Genomic DNA, 21,079 nt, shown 5'->3' on the forward strand with positions numbered 1-21,079 from the left:
TAACAAATGGATCAGTTTTACCACTTATAATAGTTCAGTAAATCATGGAACAGCCTACCTTTCAGCAAAGCCATCATACAGAACTTACCACAGCAAACCTATCAGCTGCTATTTCTGACTCTGTATCTGACAAAACCAATTCATGCTCTGTCTTCTCGTCTCACTTGTTTTTTAAAAAGGCGAGAACAGCCTCCTGAATGAGGATGGGTTATATCATTGTTTTGACTTGGTGAGGGACAGGCACATCCACAGTGTGTGCTGAGCACACTTCTGCTGCCCCCAGAGCCCCGCTGCTGATGGCAGCACCACTGCACAGCAGCTCTGGGATGAAAAAGGTGAGAACTCTGCTCCTCTGCCACCTGAAATCCCAGGAACAGCACCAGAAGCACCAGTTAGGCTGGCCAGCATCTCCAGTTCTGCTCCCAGGGTCAGAAAGGCTCTGCAGCAGTGTCCTGGTGGAGGCATCGCCCACCTCCCAGCAGGACAAGTGACAAACCGAGAGACACGGGGGCAGGGTTTAGGGAAGCACTGTAGGGCCAAGGCATGCGCTTGGAATGGAAAACTACAAAACTAATCCTGTCTATTCAGAGAGAAAATGGGGAAAAGGAGTTACATAAGAGGATTGAGATATCTACAAAAACAGACAAAAAGCTGATGCCACAGGTGCTAATCACTCCCAGTATATTAACAGTGCACAAGGACAGCCCTGAGTTAACTCCATTAACAAAACAGCTGAGTTGGGCAGTTTTGAGACAATTGGTGTCCCAGGATTGCTGTCTCATTAAAGCTGGGGAGTTTTTTTATACCACATCACAGTTGCAGAGTGTGAAACCTACACAACTGCTGGGGTGCTCCTTGCACGAGTAGAAGCTGTGTTTAACAATCAGGGAGCTCACACTTTACACGCTGAATTCCCAGGTCAGGTACACAGAGTGATGGCCTGGCAGTGGCAGCAGCAGCAGCCTGGAAATAACAACTGTCTTTAGAATCTTCTACTCCTCATTCTCAAGGAAATCAGAGCCCGTTTGAGGAACTCTAATGGCACCATCACATCGAGAAAAGGAAGCCGTGATGCTGCTCTTTAATAAATCAATGCCTCTTTGGCTGCCTTCCAGACCACAAAAACACTTTGGGCATCTTTGCCTGCCTTTCATTTTGTGACTTGTAGGACCCTCTCCATCATCTTGATGTCTGCGGATTTTCTCCACTGCCTTTTTTTCTTCTTTTTTTTTGGCTTCTAGCATGAGACTCCCACAGCATTCCCCTTTAATAGGTCTCAGACTATGTTTTTCCAGAAACCCTTCACATTTCCTGAAACCTGACATTTGTGCATTAAAGACAAATAAATAGTGAGACAATAATTGAGGCTGCATCAGTGCATTCCTAAATCACGCAACGTGCTGGATGCACGTGCATGGCCAAATGGTTCTGAGTTTCAGAAGTGGCCTCAAATTGTTTTGACATCGCTTCAAAAATACTGGGAAATCTCTGTCCATCAGTCCAAACCCTGAGAGGGAACCCAGGGCATGCCAGGAAGAGGGAGAAGGAATGTCTTCCTGGCATCTTGGAGCATGACAGATCTGTGAATGGGAATGAATGCAGCTATCCATGGTCTGCTCTTGCTCACGCTGGAAGCTTCAAAGTACAAAGACTCATTTCTAGGATCTCTTTAAACAGGACATGGTTGATTTTGAAGAACGGGTGTTTCTAGAAAGAAAGCTAAATGCAAGACAACTGTAAAGGAGTTCTTGCAGTTGAGTAGCTGTGCAGGTAAATGCCCACAGCACTGCTCCAAGAAACACTCTGGGACAGGAGATTGTGCTAGCACTTGATAACCAACGTGCCTTCAGGAGGAATATTTCTTTTCCTGGTCTTAAAAAATTTTGGGGAGTATGTAGCTTGTGGCAAAAGGTCAGATTCAGAATGGTTTTTCCTGCATGTTTCAGGCATTACAAATCATGCCAGTGTTCTGTTTCTAGACCCTCTTGCACAGCCACCACCAGGGCAGTAAACCAGGCAATAACCAAACCAACCTGTGAGTTCACATTCCCCCTCTGCCTTCCAGTGTGCCAGAAATTCCTTCAGTAAACTGAGGCTGGATTCCCTGGCTATTCATTCTCACAATTAAAAAATTCACTTCTCATACAGTTCTTTAGCCTGAAATCAAAATACTCCTTGCACTGTCTCCCCTTCAATGAGCTGCCTTTTCGTTATTACATTGATTGTACATTAGAGATGTTGTGTTTACCTCAGACACTCTCCATTATGAGGGATCCAGCCTGTACACTAAATATTTAATTGGTGTTCTGAGATGCTCTGAATCTATGTACTTTCTATTTTCTTTGGGGATTCATGGTTCACATCAGTTGGATACTCCTTTCCCAGCAACAAAGCCAAGTTAACTATTTCCAGCAGCAAATGCACAGGTACTGACACTGAAAAAAAATACCGAAACAAATTACATCCTGTTCTGAAGACAGTGACATTCTGGAAACATAACCTTTGTCTCAAACCAAAATGCAGATTCTTCTGTTAGTACAAGCTGATAATACTTGGTGTATGTGTGAAAACTGAGAATTTTTCTTTCCCCCCTCAGGAGGGAAATTCTGCAGTTGCATCAGAAGGAGTGGTTGTTCCACACTTTACTGTTCCATCTTTCATCAGAGACAAATCAGCAACACGATGGCAACATTCTGATGCAGCCCAGGGTTAGTGCTCAGCTCTGAAGCATCTCCCCTGACAAAAGGTTGGTGGCACTTGGACTGAGCCTAAAAGAGCATCAGCAAGGGGCAGACCAAACATCTGCTGCTGTTGTTTTCAGGAAGAGCCCACACCTGAGGAGCAGGAGCAGCTCCTGTGAGCACAGAGCTGGTAACAGTCTCCACATCCCTTCTCTGGGACTACCTCAGGCTCAGCTGGGCTCCACTCACAGAGGAAACTGCAAAATGCTGATCAAAGGCACCACAGCACTCACTGCTTTTCACTGAGCAAGACCTTGCTAAACCACAGCATCCCTGCAAACAGAGCTTTGGCAGCAAACAATATTAAAGCATTTCAAAAGATACTTTGATTTTTTTTTTTCTTTTTTTTTTAAACATGAAATTTCATGTGCCAATATGACAAACAAGCCAGGCCCATTTAGCATCGGGTACCCTGCTTGTATTTAGTTCCTGTCTCCTAAGAACACAGAGCAAAGGGCAACAAGCAGGGCTTGTTTTCCCCCCTGACCTGCACTTCAAAGGAGCGAATTCTCCGGGAGCACAGCTCCCGAATGCAATGCTTTACAGGCGGGGGGACTCTGGGCTGCAGGATCAGGTTGCATAAAGCCCATCTGGCCTCTCAGAGGAGATGTTTGGTGTTCTCTGAGCACTGAACTTGGATGCTCTCTGCACACCGAGTGAGTCTCCACGTTCACTCCCTGCTCTGAATCAAACCCTCCTGTGGCTGTGGAAATCCAAGCACCGCAGTCAGGGAGTGCTAACACCGAATTAAACATGGGCTAAAGCTCTCTTTGCCTGAGACACATCTTGTGAGAGTATTTCTGTGCCCCAAATTCCAAACCAATTCCAAGAATTTTACAGTCTTTCCTCCACCTGGCCAAGGAAGGCACTCCTTGTTGCCTCCAGCAGGAAGAGGCTGAGTGCTCATAGAATGCATCCGAAGTGCATCAATACCACGCTTTAGTGCCAGCAGCACAGCAAAATAAACCGGGCAAGCACTTGGGTGGGGTTTAGTTCAGAAAAACCTACAGGAACATAAATCTGCTTTTGTTATTTACTGTAATAGCATCAAAAATCTTTGTTTCAACTGAATTTCCTCTATGGTGTATCAGCACACTAATGGTAGCGTGATTACAGATGCAGACTTCCTGAACTTCTTTCTCTTTTTAATAACTTCAGTGTTTGCCAGCACCTCCAGAATAAAGCTTGGATGATTCTGAATAAGACATGGAAATATATTTTCATTAATCAATTTGAAAAATGATTTTTTTCTTTTCCTTTCAAGACTTGTCAAGATAAGAACCAATATTTTTCACATCATTATATATTTGGTATCATATAAGCCAGAGAGTTCTCTAAAAATTATAAAAGTCTGAGATTCAAATGTAAATCTAATAGCATTATTTTGTAAATCTAACAGCATTATTTTGGAGTGTCTGATAATTTTCAAAGAAATTAGTGGAAAAAAATTTTTACAAAATTTTGGCTCAAAATTATAATTTTAACATATTGAATGGAATGTGGGAGACTGATTTTTTGCAGCCATTAGATCTGGTTTTCAAACCAGAAAGAACTGCATGGCAATGCCAGCATACCACGATTGCTCTGTTCTGATGCCAACACGTGAAAAAAAATCCAAAATTCGGATACAAATGAGTCAAGAAAAGTTTTGTTATAGTTTTAACACTGATGAATATTCGAAATATTTTACTGTTTCTCTGTGTAAAATAGATACTCTGGATACAAGATGATCATAACTGAAAGAAACCACGTTGTGAAGTGAATTTATGGCTTTTTCCCCCCTAAATTTACAGATTTTTTTTTTTAATCTCTGTTTAAAGATGAAAGAGTATAGTACATATTTACAGTAACAGACCTTTTCTGTATTTTGGACTATTATCATCCAGGCAAACATTAAAAAAAAAAAAAAAGGTCCTAATTTTAAATTAAAGGATAACTACTATTAGATTTTAAATATCTGCATTAATGGAAGCAAGAGTGTAAATGAGGTATGAGATATCCTGGAGTTGGGAGCTTAATAATTGATCCAAAACTCAAAAAAAATAAACTACATTTTCGAAGAACATGCTGCCAGGTTTTTCCTTGGGGACGCTGTGGCAATATCACATGAAAATTCCTGGGATATTTCATTCCAAAAAATGGGAAATGCCAGTTAGAGTGTCAAGAAAAAAAGAACAAGGGGGGAGTTAAATTATCAAAAGGCTGGATTTTAGGTTTTTTCCCCAGTGCTTACCGGTTTTAGATGCCAATGTATGAGCACAAAAGTACGTGCCTGGAATTCTCAGTGAGCAGAATGTTTACAATACTTTTATGGGAAGTAGCAAACAGATGATTGGTTACCTGCACCACATAAAGGTACTCACCGACATTTGATCATGAAAAATTGTGGGAATAAACCAGGAGATTAATGCAATCTACCTTAAAATTCCCAGGCAGTGTGTTAAGTAAAAAAAAAAAAAAAAGGTCCGCCAGATATCAAGGATGTATCTGAACCATAAAGTATTTGGGGCAAAGGCAGTATCTTGCTCCGTGCCTGTAAAGTGCCTGTAATTTATGGTGCTATATAAATGATTTTTAACAATGATGAAAACAGTTGTAGAAAGCGGTAGTTCAGAGGGGGAAAAAAAAGAAAAGAAAAAAAAGGAGCAATGAGCTGATAGCATATGAAGCACTCTACAGCATGTAGGGAAAACCAACCAAAAGGTAATAAAACTATTCATTATGTGCTCTTTGGAGGGCAGCTGCTCTCAAGTACCAAAGTGACCTTGAGATGAGCACCACTTTTTTTACTTTCAGTGTTGTACTCCAAGAGATGTTAAGAATCCAAAGGCAGAGATAACTACTGCAGGAAAGGGAAATGCTGGAAATGGAACTTGTGAGCACTGAGCGCGTCTGTATTTTTGCCCATTACCTACCAATAACAGTCTACGTGGCATTTGATTACATACTTGGGATACACCTGTAGCCACACCTTCACATGAAGGGCTTGAATTTCTGGTATTAGTGGAGCACAGAAAATGCCCGTGATCTGATGCGCTTTGGTTTTATCTCTCCTCTCCCTGCCTAAGCCACACTGTCCTTAAAGAAAACAGAGGTGATCAAAGCTTCAAAATCCACAACAGCACACAGATGGGGAGGAGAAAACATCCCCAAAACAAGGTCAGCTTCTCCCAGGGGTGAGAAACAACAGAGATGCTACAAAGCAGCCGAGCATTTGTACCTTTCTCCACTTCCTGGCTGCTAAAATGGATCCTCCAGATAACAATGCTACGAATATGAAAATACCAGCTGGGGATTTCTTCCATTTCTCCAACAGTTTGTCCCCCAGAACCTGCTGATATTGGTGTTGCCTCAGGCAAGGGGCAAGACCTTGCCCCTGGCCTTGTTCAGCTTCATGAGCTTCTCCTGCCTCCATCTCTCCAGGCCCACACAGGGGAGTGTGAAACTCTGGATAATACACTTTTTTCCTAAACAAATTTTTGCTGCAAGCCTTTGGGAAGAGAAGAAAATTTAGTTGACTAAAGGTGTTTTTAAAATTCTGTACTTCACTTGTCTTGCAACACCAGGTATAGCTCCTTCTGGAGCCCAAAACTTCAAGATGGCACAAAACTACTGTCAGCTTGATAAAACATGGAGTTTGATTGTTTGGTATAGCCTCTTGTCATTTCTCTGTCCTGCTTCCTGGGGACTACATGGAGTTTTTTGGGATTCTGTACCAAGAAAGCCATTCCTGTTGAACACAAGGACTTTGCTTTTGGGACAAGCTTGGATTTTGCTGCAGAATAGAAGAGAGCACACTTACAGTTCACTTAGTTTTACTATTAAAGATGTTGAGACTACGAACAAATACAGACTTCTAAAATCCTGGCCTATCCTAATCCAAGATTCCACTCTTTATCCAACAGTGTGGTGCATGTGCATGTCAACCACAAGTCAGCAGGACTGGATCCTTAACTGTATTTCCATATATATGTATAATACAAATAGATATTTGCATATTAATATTTTGCATATTTGCATATTAATATTGATTCATGCATTTCTGGGGGATTTCAGATAAATTTATTTTTCCTCATAAGTTTGTTGCTTCAAAAAAATTTGGCAGCTACTTTAAAAAGCATAATGAAATGTTTTTGTAGAGTAGTACACCTCACCAGTTCAAACAAGTTTAGAAAGATTTTACAGAACAGAAAAAGACCATTAACATCAATACAAGGACATGATATCCATGTTAAAATCAATATTCCTTCATTCTCTCTACTGGAAAAAATACTGATTCAAGAAGTCAATGTGGCTCAGTGACTATATGTCCCCATAACAGCACATTGTTTGGATTGTCCATGTAAATTGGTTTGGGTGGGTTTTTTGAGTTTGTTTTTTTTTTTTTTTTTTTTTTTTTTCCAGTTCTTACCATATTTTCAATGCCTTTCTTGTTCCCTTTAAAAATCTTGTTTCTCAGCCTGGTTTTTTATATATGAGTGAATGAGAATAGATATCCACCATGCACAAGGACCAAAGAGTGTGTTAAAAATCCAGCCCAACTACCTGCAGCTGGAAAGCCTTTCCTGGGTTTTCACTTTTTGTCATCTATGAGAAAAAGAAAATGGCTCCACCCAACAGCACTATCCATGCAAAACCACACAACCCCCACCCAACCCAGAAAGGCCTCATGGAAACACCCAGGGGAAAAAAAAACCAAACAAACAAAACAAAACAACACAACCCAAAACTTGCAAAAAATCCAAATCAACCAAGCAAAAAAACCAAAACCAAACCAAACCAAAACAAAGAACCCCAAACCCAAAACACACACAAAAAAACAACCAACCAAACAAAAAACCCTAAAATCACAAACCCTCCAAACTGCACTGTAAACTAGATAATGTTTCCTGCTTGAATTAGGTGTGACACTAAAGAGACCATGATCTTTGCTAGACAAATTGCCTCAGCAACAGCAGAGGTTGAAAAAATAAGTCAGGATAGTATAAACACTGTTAAAGCTGTGCACTCAAAGGTCTGGTTTCCAGATGATCAAAGAGAAACTACAAAAGCTGTGTGAAAAAAGAGCTCCCTCTCAACAAACACCAACTAAGCAAGAAAACCTTTCTTCTTTTCTAGGACAGCATCCCTGCTCACAGCGAGTGTTCTGCAGCAGGAGCTGTGTGCAGTCACTGCAGAAAGTCTGAACCAAAAGTTGCTGTGCTGAGTGCAGAAGCTGCTCCCAAATCCAGAGTGGATCCAGGACTGGGCACTGCTCATGTTTGTGCAGCAGGAAGGGAGCGCTGGGATATTGAATTTATGTTGGGTACTGTCTCAGCAGCCCTTAAACTGTCCAAATATATTTCCTTCTACTCCTTCACAAATTTACCACTCTCTGAACTTTCACTACCCTTAGGGAACTATTCCCTGCCTCTGGCTGTCTGTGTACAGATACGAGTTCAAACACACACTGAGGAGCTGCTGAGTTCCATACGAAGTGCTGCACCCCCAAACGGAATCTGTCACCCTAACTGGACAGGTACTCAGTGCCAACATTGCTTCAGCTTCACCAAAAATTCCTTGTAATCCTTCAGCTCCAGCAATTATGAAGCACCACACAGAGAAAACACTTGACTGTGCAAAAATCCAAGTTGAATTCAAAGGAAAGTGGTGCTTGAACAGCAGAACAGCCTCTGCCTGCTGTTCTCTGAGAGAGATGCCAAAACAACAGCAGGACAGGAATGGAAAGTTTTCTGAACAGCATTCCATCAAGAGCAGAGTCAGGACAATACCTAAAGGCCTCTTAACTATTCCTGAAAGAATTCAAAGAAACCTGAAGTGAGTGGCACCACTATGGAACAAAGTCCTGCAAACACTGTATTCTCTCGATGCAAGGGCCCTATTAACAGTTAGCATCTGAAGAGAACAGAATCCTTGTGGTGAGAGGCCATGGCACTTGAAACATGAACCTCGACAGTTTTCATTACTTTGCTGTTGTTTTTAGTTGCAATAATATTAAGCAACAAATTGGAGGCCAGCATTATGAGTTACTATTCTGGGGAAGGCTCCTAAAATTTAGCAGAACTGCCAAGCAAGGCTGCAATTGAAATTTACATTTTTCTAGTTGCCTTTTTTTTTTTTGGCACACATTGATTTCAAGCAAAGTTAAAATTTAAATGAAATCACATCCCTACACAACCCCTCCTCCCCAGTCTTCTTTAGATCTTATTTCCAAGATTTTTTTTTTTTCCTGAGCTGTCATGTATACTACTCTTTATAGAACCACTAGGAACAGAGTTGGTAAGACAGTGAGTGATAATACTCCAATTTCATTCCATGTCAATGTGTAATACAGACCAGGAACCAAAAATACATCATCTTATTGCTCTCAGCTACCTGTACCTCCACACTACACCAACACAGAGAATGGCACACACAGCTCCCTGCAAAGGAGGAACTAAAGCAGGATCACTTTAAGCCACTTGTCTAGCACATCAAATGCAGCACATGTGAATTCCTAAGGAAAGGATGAGTGGGTAAATGCACTGGATTGATCCAACTTCAGTAGTTCTCTCCCCTTTGAACCCTTTTTTCTTTGAGGAACACATAATACTTGATAGTTGCAGATTACTCTTCCAGGGAAAACACACACATGCTGTTTACAAATGCAGACCAAGGGGTTTTCAGAGGAAAGGCCAAAAGTGACATTTTTCTTACTGGCCAGAAGCAGCTGCCCTGTTTTGCAGCAATGCTATGAATTACATGTTGCTCTCTGCTAACATCACTGACTCACAAGCCCACACCCATTTCTTTGCCTCCTGTCCAGAGTGGGAAGAGGTGGATGGAGAGCAGAGGCACTTGGCCAACCACCAGCTCTGCTCTGCCCTGCTGTCACCCTGTGTAATTTGAGAAAACCCTCAGGAATAATGTCTATTTAACAAACCACTTCCACTCCGATACTCTTCTTCTCTCCAGTTATTTGTTTGTTTTTGCTCAGCTCAAGCCAATTAAAAAATGAGTGTCTGTCACTGAATCATAAGACAACTCCCCAGTGCATCAGAGGAACTCTGGGCACAAAAATGGCAATGGATTATTCTTAATCACTGGAGAAAGCTAATGCCAAAACAATGAGCTCCAAAAAGTTTCTTTAAAAAAGTTTCCAAGAGCCCTCATCAATACAGCTAAGCACATTACAAACCTGATAAATTAATGCACTGAATAAGCCACAAGTAAAGTTAAATACTGCAGAATCAGTTTCCTAAAAGTTATGCTGGGCATCAATGCATTTGCTTTTGTTTTCTCTCTACCTGAGGTAAGTTTGATACATTTTTTGCTGCATGTTTCACTTTATCTCATTTGCCATATAAGAGACAAGACAAATAGAATATTGAATGCAAAACTTCTTTCTGTCTCCTTGAAAATTAGAGCACTATCAAAACATAAAAGCTGATATTAAACACCAGATGATAGTAAGAGCCTGCCCTGCCTGTATTTCAGACCAGAGCAGGAACTCTGGCTGCATAGAATGCATCTTGATAATAAGCAGAAGTGAAAGAAGCTGTTAATTAGAGCAACAACTGGGACACTTGAAATTTCAGATCAAGGAAGCTAATCACACCATTTGCCATTAGACCTCATTGGTATTCACAGGAACATTTATAAAGCCTCCCAACAGTAGAGTTTAAAATTGCTCTCTGCCCACCTTGGAGAGCTCATCTGGTGTTGCAGCATTAGGACCGAAAACATTCACTTCTGTAGCACAGCTCACGCCAGGGCAGATAGAGGAGTCCATTTCAAACAGTTATACTGAATTAATCATGCAAAGTAATCAATTATGACCTGAAGGTCGGGTAAAGCTCAGCAAGCTTTAAGTTAGCCCGTACATTTAAGTCATGTCCTCAGGCTGTGATAAAAAAGTACCATCCCAGGTTCAGTGGGAAGAGCAGACAGACTTCTGAGCTGTCACTGCCCTTATTTATAGCTTTATGTACTCCAAATAATCTCTGCTTAGGGCTCATATCCCAATTTTCTTCACAGCCTTAAATAACCTGGACCACGCATGCCCCAAAGTCTGTTTTTTCTGACTGAAATAAAAGCAGAAAAGCATTTTTAAACGATTCTCAGCAAGCTGTGAGTTCCGTGTCTTTGCAGGTCATTTCTAATGCAGCAGAATGCCAGCCACACACAGCCACTTGTGAGCAGCAAGAGGCAGCAGGACAGAGTCAGAGAGGAGGTCCAAAAACACAACACACAATGAAGGGGAGTCAAGAGCATCATTATTTTCTTTAAAGGAAATACTGACAGAGCACAGTGTGTGGAGGGAGGTGGGGAGAGCAATTCTGACAAGTCAATTTGCCTTTAAAAATACTGGGTTTTTTAGGGTAACTTGATTTAAGTGACACCAGATTAGAGAGCAAAAGGACATCAAGAAACATGAAAGTAATTATTATTCAAGGCAGCACCTTGTAATGAAAATCTCTGCCAAGAGAAAGGAAAACTTGACAAATGGCATTGATGCTTTATTTTTTAAAATCAAATGGAAATTCACCAAAGTAGGGTTATGATTCTAAATGGAACAATAAAAAAACCAAACCAAACCAGCCTTGCTAGAGATAAAACTCCCATAAGTTTTTTTTGTATAATTTTTCATTTAAGTAATTCAGGTAAAGACATTGATGTTTACCTGGGGACTGTAGCGGGTTGGCAGGGCAAATCAGTTACACATTTGTGGTTGTTGTTAAGTTCAAATATTGAGTAGAAAAGGGTTAAAATACACAGGCTTCCTTAATCATTAGGATTTTTATTCATTGTAAATGTAATGTATAATGGCCAGAGGCTCTAATATGAATGAGTTTCATTACTCTAAATGCTTTATTCCAGAACAGTGACACGCTGCTTTGCATTTAGAATTTACAAGGCAGTGAAACAGATAAGAGGTGAGAAATGTCTGAAGAAATGATTTTAGTCAGACTTGGATATTTCTTTCTATAGACACACAATGACTTATTATTTGTTCACGCTATTATGTTCTAGCAAGCCTTTCTTTTGAAACTTTTTTTATGACTCTTAAACTAAGGAATTACTAGGGAATAAAAAAAGGAGAGAGGCAGACATTTTCATCTTAGACTTAGCAAGGAAGTGGGAGATATTATATCTTTTTTAATTGTATTAGATGATCTAGCAATAACCTGGCTTGCTTGGTTTAACAAACAACACAGTGGTGGCATTTTGTTGTTTTAATCCTGTTTCCTCATTCCATTTTAATTCTTTCAGCTGGGATGAAGGAGCATTTTCATGAAGAGACTGCCTCACATCCAAGTACTCATGGCAGGTCACAAATCCCAAAGGAAAACACAAAATCAGGCCTGAAAAATCTGATTCAGCCAATGAAACGTCTCGTTAACAGCACTGCTCAGTTAGGGAGCCAACCTAAAGGTGGCAACATGGTCAAGTGACACCCTCAGAGTGTCCAAAGTGCAACACGACCACACAGTACATTTAAATATCAGTGTGACCTTTTGTCACGGCAGATAAGCTGGGAAAGCCACAGGGGATCTCTGGGACAGGAGCAGAACTGACACCAGAAACTGTGTTTAGTGTAACAGGAACATCACAGGAGTTGTGGAAGAAGATGTACCTAAGTTTAGCAGGTTGCAGACATGGTTTTGTCTTTAGGTGTCACAGTTTGCTGTGGCACAGAGGCATCCTAAGCACTGAGCTCATTGTTAGACATAAATGTGTAATACTGGAACATAAAGTGACATGAAAGCTTCACTGCACCACATCTTATCCCCTGCTTTGAAAAAGCACACAGATTTATTTGAAGAAAGAGCTGGTGGCCTCCTCACATTACATTTAAAAACAATGTTTTCCTTCATTCAAGGGAAAAAATAAAAGAAATAAAAAGAAATGAAAACTTTCTTTGTTCTCAAGGCACTGCTACCTCTTGAAAAGCTTGTCCTTCAGGTACTCTTGCAATATTTTAGCTTTGACAGCTGCTCTGTTGAGACATGACAACTGATAAAGCAAAGCTTTGTCACTCCAGCTCCAGCACAATGCAATGCAGTCACATGTCAGCAAGAAAAGAATTGAGGACAATATGTGATGCATTGTTCTTGCATAAGTTGTTTACCAAAAATCCCATTAGAAGTGTGGTGAGGACCTGCTGAAGCATCTAGATATGTTGATGGAGTAAATCTAAAGGATGGCTGGATGGACAAGAACACTGCAGAATGTACTTTAAGACAAGTATATTCTTTACACTTGAAAGTCATGCAGGCACTGCTGGTGCTTAGTAAACAGCAAACAAACAAACAGAAAGCTGCTTTTTCTATTTCCAACAATATTTCTGTTTGTATGGAAACTTACCCTTCCTTCAGTCCTACCTTTCCCCCTCTACTTGCGTGTGAGATTTCAAGCAAATACTCATCATGTGCTATCAATAAATGTAGGTCTATTAATCAACACTCAGATGACCAAAAAGATTTTGGTGGGTTGGGTTTTTTGTGGTTTTGTTTTTTTCTTCTTCTAGTTAACAAAAGTTTTTCTACCTTCCCAAACAAATACTAGAATCAGTCAAGAAATATTGCAATGGAAAAGCATCTTCAGGGATCTAAAGCATCTAAAGGAAGCAGAGACTAAAAGCTGTTTAACATGGTCACTAACACAGGAAAAAAGGAAAATGAGAGGTCAGCAGCCTGGGTTCAGGAGCTCCATGTCTCCTTAGAGATTGCACACAACCAACAGACACCCTAAAATAACCAGCTCTCATAGCCCTGCCAATGATTCCTCCCTGAAAGTACACGGAGTATAAAAACCCACAGGGGAAAAGCTTCTTGTTGGAAACAACCTCAGGGTGGAGCAAGGCAGGGGAGCACAGGGACCTCTGGCACTGCTGAAGCTGCATGTGGGGCAGCGAGGAGCTCACTGAGTGTCAGGGGTCCCATGAGGAGGCATTTACTGCCTAATCTCACCACATTACAGGAAAAAAAATCAACTTGGATTTATCTAGGTCCTTTATACTGAAAATTGTACAATATTTACCAACAAACAACAAATGACCTAAATATGTTCCTCTTAAATTAAGTAATCCATCTGTCAATAGCACAGACTAAGATTCTGCTTATGTTTTAAAGAAACAGAACATTTTGCATAGCACTGCACTTACCCTTAGCTGTTCTCTTTCACAACTCATCTGTTGTTTTGAACCCTACAAGGGGAAAAAAGAAAAAAAAAGCCAAAATAACTTTGAAAGCATAACATTCTTGCCACAAAAAAGCTGCCAAATCTACCTACCTTACACATATCAATACTGGAAATTCAGCCATTTATCTAAACACAATATTGTCCTGTGCAACCACACACACAAAAAAAATACTGCAAAATTTTATTTTAATCCACTTATATTTTCAATTTACAAAGGTCAAAAAGAAATTAACACCAGAACCCACAACAAAACTGAAGTAGAAAAGAATCTTGTTTAGATTTTAAACACCTCATTGGCAGCCCAGTTCAGGAAGAAGCTTTCCTCCTTTTGTGTTCTATCACAAGCCTGTTGTATTTGTGAATATCCTACTCCTTCAATACTGTGATATATCCACAGCACAGCTCAGGAATAAAGATACAGAAGCTTCAAATCAGTGATAAAACATTTTTCTATGAAAACATCCCATTCTAATCTCGTGTAAAAGTCACTCTGAAGATTATTTGATTCCACATCTTTTTTTTTTTTTTTCCATACTGCAGTTAGTGCTCTGCCAGATTTACAAGAAACACTGTTCAGAGTGTGGGACCTCACTCCCTGTGACAGCACACTCGAGGCAGTGGCAGCACAACTTGGGACATCCCAGAAGAACTCTGGGAATGACAACATCCCTGAAACACCCAATTCCAAGCCTCCTTTCCAGTTCCCAGCCTGCTCTCCAGCTCCCTGGTGTCTATCCCAGCCATGCCTCTGGAACCCAACTTTCAAAGCTTTGCTCAGGAAGGCACTGGGGTGTTCATCTGCCCATGTGGAGGGAGGCGTTTTGTGTCTGGTTGGGGTTTTTTGTTTTGTTTGTTTGGTTGGGTTTTTTTAATAATTTTAGAATCATTAGGGAGCGTAATTAGCCTTGAAAGTGTCATCACTGTCAGTTGTGTCATTAGTGTAGATGGCAAACAATCCATAACACATGAAATCAGATGCAATGTTTCTGAGGATATCTTCAGAGGTTTGGAGCACACTCATCACTACTTTGTGCTTCGAAACAGTTAAAACACCAACCAGTATCCCTTTGTATAAGATATTTTTACTCTGTAGTGATAATGAGAACGGCAACATCTCAGTCAAAGTTAGTTTACTACAAGCAAAATAAAAGTGCCTGGTTTTCATCACAGAAGGAGTCCTAAAAAGTACATTACAGGCTTAATCTTCTGCTTGTACAGCAGAAGTTTTGCAACAGAGTCCCTGTTGTAAATACAGTGACTCCGTGTTACAAACCTAATAGAAACAAATGCACTTTGAAGTTCCTAGCAGGGAATAAAAAGTAAAGGAATTCAGCATCGGTCCAATTACAATTCCCCTAATGAGTCAAATGAAGTACAGCAGAAGTGACTGTCACTTGCAGACTAACGATCCCACTTTCCAAAGTTCATGACTTGACACCATTTATGAGTCACTTTAAGGTTATATTAGTCTGCACTGTGAGTGTGCTTGCATAAGTCTCAAGAGTTAATTTCAGATCTGAATTCCACATGAACCTCTTCACCTTGTTTAAAAATAAATAGAAGGGCATATTTCGGTGGGAAGGGACCTACAGTGATCATGGAGTCAAAGCTGGAAGTGAGTTTGGGTTGTTTTGTTCAGGGTCTTTTTTTAATGTTTAGGTTTTCTGTGTTAGAGATTTTAACCTCTGGTGGTGGGATGGAGGGGGGAGGTTTGGAATGCAAAAAAGGTGAAATTTCTAAGATAAAAAGAAAAAAGTATATCAAATACTTGTAGAGTGGAGCAAGGGTTGTGGTTGTTGACCATTTAAGCAGATGGTTAATTGTGTGTTTTAGTGAGTAGCTATTTGCTACTGTAATTTGAAACACAAAATACCTAACATCTCAGATACCAGAAAAACTGTATTTAAGATGGGAAAGAAGTGTTTATGAACAGTGGGAGAATACAATAGAGAGGCAGAGAGTAAGTGAATAAGAAGATGACATCTTAACATCCAACTGCTTCTCCCTATCTGGCAGCACAACCAACAGAAGAAAACCATCAGTTTACTTTAAAAAAGCTTTCACATGAATATTAGAGCACTATTTTAAATTATTTTTTAATTCAACCACTGGCATGACACTCAGTTTACTCTCAAAGGGAAAAAAAAAAACAACAGGGGCAGCGTGCAGGACACACCAATGGTGGCAATTCCCTTGGTTCAAAGTTCAGCGAATGGTTGATTCCAAATTACGTTTTAGCTACAACAACAAAATCCATTTCAGAGCTTGCTTTCCTCAGAGTGAACATCCCCCTAGACAGCTCCCTCATCATCCTTCATCCTAGGAGCTTTCCAGAAAAAAAGCAGCAAGGCTTAGTGATAAGGTATTATTAGGATGAGATTAAAAGAAAAAAAAAAAAAAAAAAAAAAAAAAAAAAAAAAAAAAAAAAAAAAAAACCAAACTTATCTTCATGAAAAAAAACCCAAACAATTCATAGTTTAAACATGGATGCAATCTGCCTGTCTGGCCCTCTATTTGTCAGTTCAAGTTTATTAAAACACATCTGGGAAAGGCTCATTTGAACATGAGCAGCTCTCTGAGCATTTCACCAGTGCCAAATTTGCTCTCTCATTTTGTCTTTTTTGCTATCTGTGCCAGTTTAAGAGAAACATCCTGGCAGTACTGAGCACTTAAGGGAAAACATAAATAATGCATTTACAATATGTAAACCTGCACAGATAAATGAGAAAAACTGAAAGCCATAACATATTTAATTAATGAACAAGAGAGCCTAGAAGCAAACCTTGTGCACATCCTGCAATTTTAAGTATGTTGCTTCTCAATCCTAAATTTGCTTTGTTATGGCTCTGGATTGAATCATTTGCAATTAACTATTTACTTATTTTAGTTTAAGACCGGTCAGTATGTTGAGTGCCATTGTATCAGGCTCTCACATACTATGAGTTTAGTGGAAGAATGCCTAGAAGATTCGTTTCCCTTTAAAGGATTTTATCAAGGAAAAATTTTGAAAGAACTACAGGCTTCTTTATAGGACAGCAGTCTTAGAAGACAACTTGTGCTGTCAGGCTCCATCTTTTTAAACCAAAAAAACCCTTTGGAAACACTGTGCAACCTGCTGGCGTCTTTCCTCGGTGAGTTCAGGGCTAGAATGGGGAAGTCTATGTTGTTTTCTTTAAGCAACAGTAACAGGTGGGAGACCGAGTATCTGTTAAATATATTTATCAGTTATCCATCTTCATACGGACAAACAAGCCTTGGCTCTGAGGAAACTGGAAACCAAACAGAAAATGGGACCCATCTCCGCATGAATGGGCGGATTGAGAGAGCAGCAGCATTACTGCAGGTGTTCAGGAGCATCAACAGTCCACTGTGAAGGGTGTTTGTTTAAAAGTGTCATTTTAAAGAAAAGGCTTAGGTGGTTGGGAAAGGAGAACAATAGGAGGGTAATAAGGTTATTTACAGAAAATGTCTGCTTAAATGTAAAAGAACGTTTCTGTTGCAGTACAACATTCCCAAGTATTGGTCTAAATTTTCAAATTCAAAATGTTTACAGGATTGAGGTTATTTGTAATTGAGCACAGTCCCAGCGGCTGAAAAATAATAGGTGAACATCTAATGTCTTTTATCATCTAGATACTTTACCATAACTAAGCCCGTGGTAAATGAAAGCTCCCCTGATATTGCTGCCTTTATTTTAACACCTCAAAAAGGACCGAGCAAATATGATTAATAGAATTTCAACAAGAAGCCTGTTTTTACTATTACAGTCAGTACCCACACACAAACTGTGGAGCTTCAGAGCCAGGTGAGAAAGGCACTGTGACTCTGCTTAGTGCCTTTACCAGAACCCACCTGCCGACTGGTGACTGCTCATCATCTGAGAAATTCTCTTTCCCCTCATTCTTACACGGATTAAACAGCTGAAATCAACACGGATTACGATCTCACAGTTACAGCAGTTGTGTTTCACCAGACACTTTGAGACAGTCCATACGATTTCATACTATCTGCAAAATCCATCTGTCAGTGCTTTCTCTCATTAGACACTCATCTGACTGGAAAAGTCTTCTGTCAAAAATTAAATGCTTGGGTTTTCTCCTTGCCACATTGCACAGAAAGGCTGTGCTACACAAGGACGTGCACCACACACTGCTGTATTTCATTTGGAAACAGTCACTTCCCTGCATCTTTTTATTACTTATTAGTGTTCATTATCTCATTGCCCCACAGAATTCAGCAGAAATAATCCTCCAAGTTATTTAATATGTGGAAAGAGTGTGGGCTTGTACATAAATGTATAAATAATATTGTGTATTAATCTAAAACTGCCTCTCAGTACTACATGTGAAACCCCAAAACACAAGTGAAGAAACAACATCCATCCCAAGAGCTCACAATGGCACAAAGTAGAGCCCAAGGTGCTCAAACACAGAGGACTCATTAAAAATACCAGTAACTGCATAAACATACAGGATGAAATGAACTGGAAATGGGGATTTCAGAGCCTTTGGTAGTCACTTACAGCAACATCCAGAAACTTTCAAACATAACATCAGTAAATCTTCCTCAAGGAGTAACTGGGCTGCTCCTTTTCCACTACAAGATGCTTAAATTTTTATGGACATGTCTCCTGAAAGCCCCCAGATGTTGAGGACAGTCTAAGGAGGTGACAGCGTGCTGACAGCCTCCAGACTGTGTGTTCCATTGTGTTTCTAACACAAAGGGGTACAGAATGCATATGTCTATGCATATGCAAATTCTTTCCAGAACAGAGAGCTTCGGATTTCTCTTGGCTAGGTATGTGTGTTTGCATGCACAGAATTTTAATTTCCTGAGGTTTTATTACCACCATCAGTTATTGTGCTCCAGCAGGGGCTGGAAGGACTGATTTATTCTCCAACGCCCTTGGCTGGGTATTGTATATCGACTGGTGCTGCTGTCATAAATATATTTGGGTGAAGAACTGTCTCCAATTCCGTGGGTAATACTAAGCAGAGTTAAGGTTTCAAGTGTCACATACAAGTTGGTTTATTTCTACTGGAAGAAACGGGCAATTATTATGGCCCATTGAGCTCAGATTAAGCATTTCCATCAAAAAAAGAAAAAGAGCCTAGTGCTACAATCCTTGTAAAGCTGTAAATGCAAATGGGGACCATCTCATCATCCATAAAAAATAATCTATAGTTTTATAGGCTTTTCTCGCTCTCCTTTTCTTTTTGCCCTCAAATTAGCAACATATTCCAAACAGGATCATTTTATTGAGATAAGGAAAAGTAGAAAATCTCCAAAAATAAAAGAGAAACACTTCTAAAGGTTTTTACATTAAACCAGTCCATGGGCAATTATTTCCTTTTGCAAAATGGCTCCTTTAACCAACCGAGAAGCCTTAAAGTTCAATTTTCACCTTTTCTTAGCTGCAAGATAAGATGTTTCTTCATCAAGACTTTCTATATTGCTTGAACCAGCATGACTACCTAAAACTGGAGGTTTGGGTTGTTTGTTTGTTTGTTTTTCTTTTCCTTTAATCTTTGATTTGTTTTTTTAACTGCCTTAGTTGTATGCCCAAAGCATGCTGCAGATCTCAGAGACAGATATGTGACCAAATTTGCCTCTGGCTCCCTGAGAGAATTGAAGGAAACTTGAGGTCCTGCAGCATAGCCTGGAACTTCTTCCATTTCCAACATCCCTGTGAGTAAAATCCCTGCAGGATGGCAGAACAGCAGCCAGCACTGCAGCTTTCCCCACGCTCATACCCTGTGGCACAGTGAGTTCCCTGTTTCCCAAACACATTTCGGGAGCTGTGGGTATCTGCCACGACCTTGTGAAAAGTATGGTGCAGACCAGGACAGTGCTGGGGTTAATTTGGATCCACACTCTGTAGGTGACCAACCCTTGGACGCGAAGGCTCTGGAAACCACCTCACACAGGACTTTATAAGGAATTAGGAAAATTTAGGTCTCGAAGAAAATATCTTCTACAAGTACCATTCCAGAGAAATACTTGTGTGGGAATGCCTCAAGATGAAATTCTGGATGTACGCTCTGCATGGAGCGATCCCATGAGAAACTTGATCTATGATGAGTATTCAAATATAAACTCCTTTTATACATAAAGGACTGGCCAAGGTGCATTTAATTTCCCTGCACAGCACTGAAAATATTATACATAATAGTCTGAAGGCAAAGGCAATGCACTAGAAAGAATAAATGGACACTATGAAAAACATAATTAAAAATACTGTGATGTTAAAGCAGCAAGCAGCATAGAATCAAAGTCTGCATAGAATTAAAGCAGTGTAGAATTAAATTATCTTACAGAGGCCCAAACCAAGCCTGGCATATTACAGGTATTACCCTACTCACTGCAGCAAAACAATTCTTGTTTCATAAGCAAACCATTATTACAATAATTTACTCTTGTAAAATCTTGCACCTTTGGGGGAAAGGGTTTTAAGTTTCTTTCCTTAAAGGCTCTATGCAGAGAAAAAAAAAAAACAAACTTGCAGATAATGGTATGAATATCAATTAAGTGATAAACTCTGAAACTAACATAAATATATAATGAAGAAATTGGAGATACTAATTAATATCTGAGTATCAGGTACTGCCGAATTCTGAGGGTCTTTATTACCCAAACAAGGCAATAAATCTGATGTGCTGCATAATAGGTTTTCTGAAGTAAAGATCATGGACAGAGATGACAGCTAAAAACTGTAGGCCAAGAATGCACGGTAAAATTAAGAAAGGGCTCAAGTAAAAACTCCACTTTAAATAAAACTTTTCTAGAAAATTACTACTAGCCAGTTAAGGTGGCAGTCATTCCAGGTGCAGGTAACAGCTCAGAAAGACCCTTCAAGGCCGAGCAGAGAACAGCAGCCTGACAATGAGGATATCACAGGAGACAGGCATGGATTTCCAGACAATTACCAAAGCCAGTTATGTTACAAATTGCTCCCGCAGACATGGCCTGTGTGCTATCAGCAAACATCTGCAAGCCTACTTGCTGTGCTTGTGTGCTGATAAAAAAAAAAAAAAAAAAAAAGTCAAGTTCTTTTAGTCACTGATGCTTGACAAATTACAAAAAACCCAAAACACAGCTTTTATCTGGCAGATCCACATTATTGGCTGGAGAGGTCATTACAGAAGGAGCTGGTC

General features: G+C 40.0%; 1 protein-coding gene across 24 annotated transcripts in view; it reads right to left on the bottom strand.

Moving 5' to 3' along the window:
- The window catches only part of RBFOX1 (RNA binding fox-1 homolog 1), a 1,151,565-nt gene that overhangs the window by 349,704 nt on the left and 780,782 nt on the right, over positions 1-21,079 (bottom strand). For 23 of the 24 annotated variants that reach the window (XM_066197674.1, XM_066197696.1, XM_066197682.1 and 20 more), the window contains one exon: positions 13,888-13,929. The exons of the other annotated variant lie outside the window; for it this stretch is intronic. In XM_066197674.1, the coding sequence (XP_066053771.1) occupies positions 13,888-13,929 (42 nt within the window). The remainder of the gene's footprint in view (positions 1-13,887; positions 13,930-21,079) is intronic. 24 annotated transcript variants of the gene reach the window in all.

Source organism: Chamaea fasciata, unplaced genomic scaffold (assembly GCF_029207755.1).
Source record: "Chamaea fasciata isolate MVZ Bird 193981 ecotype frontalis unplaced genomic scaffold, bChaFas1.0.hap1 SCAF_16, whole genome shotgun sequence".
NCBI classification, from domain to species: domain Eukaryota; kingdom Metazoa; phylum Chordata; class Aves; order Passeriformes; family Sylviidae; genus Chamaea; species Chamaea fasciata.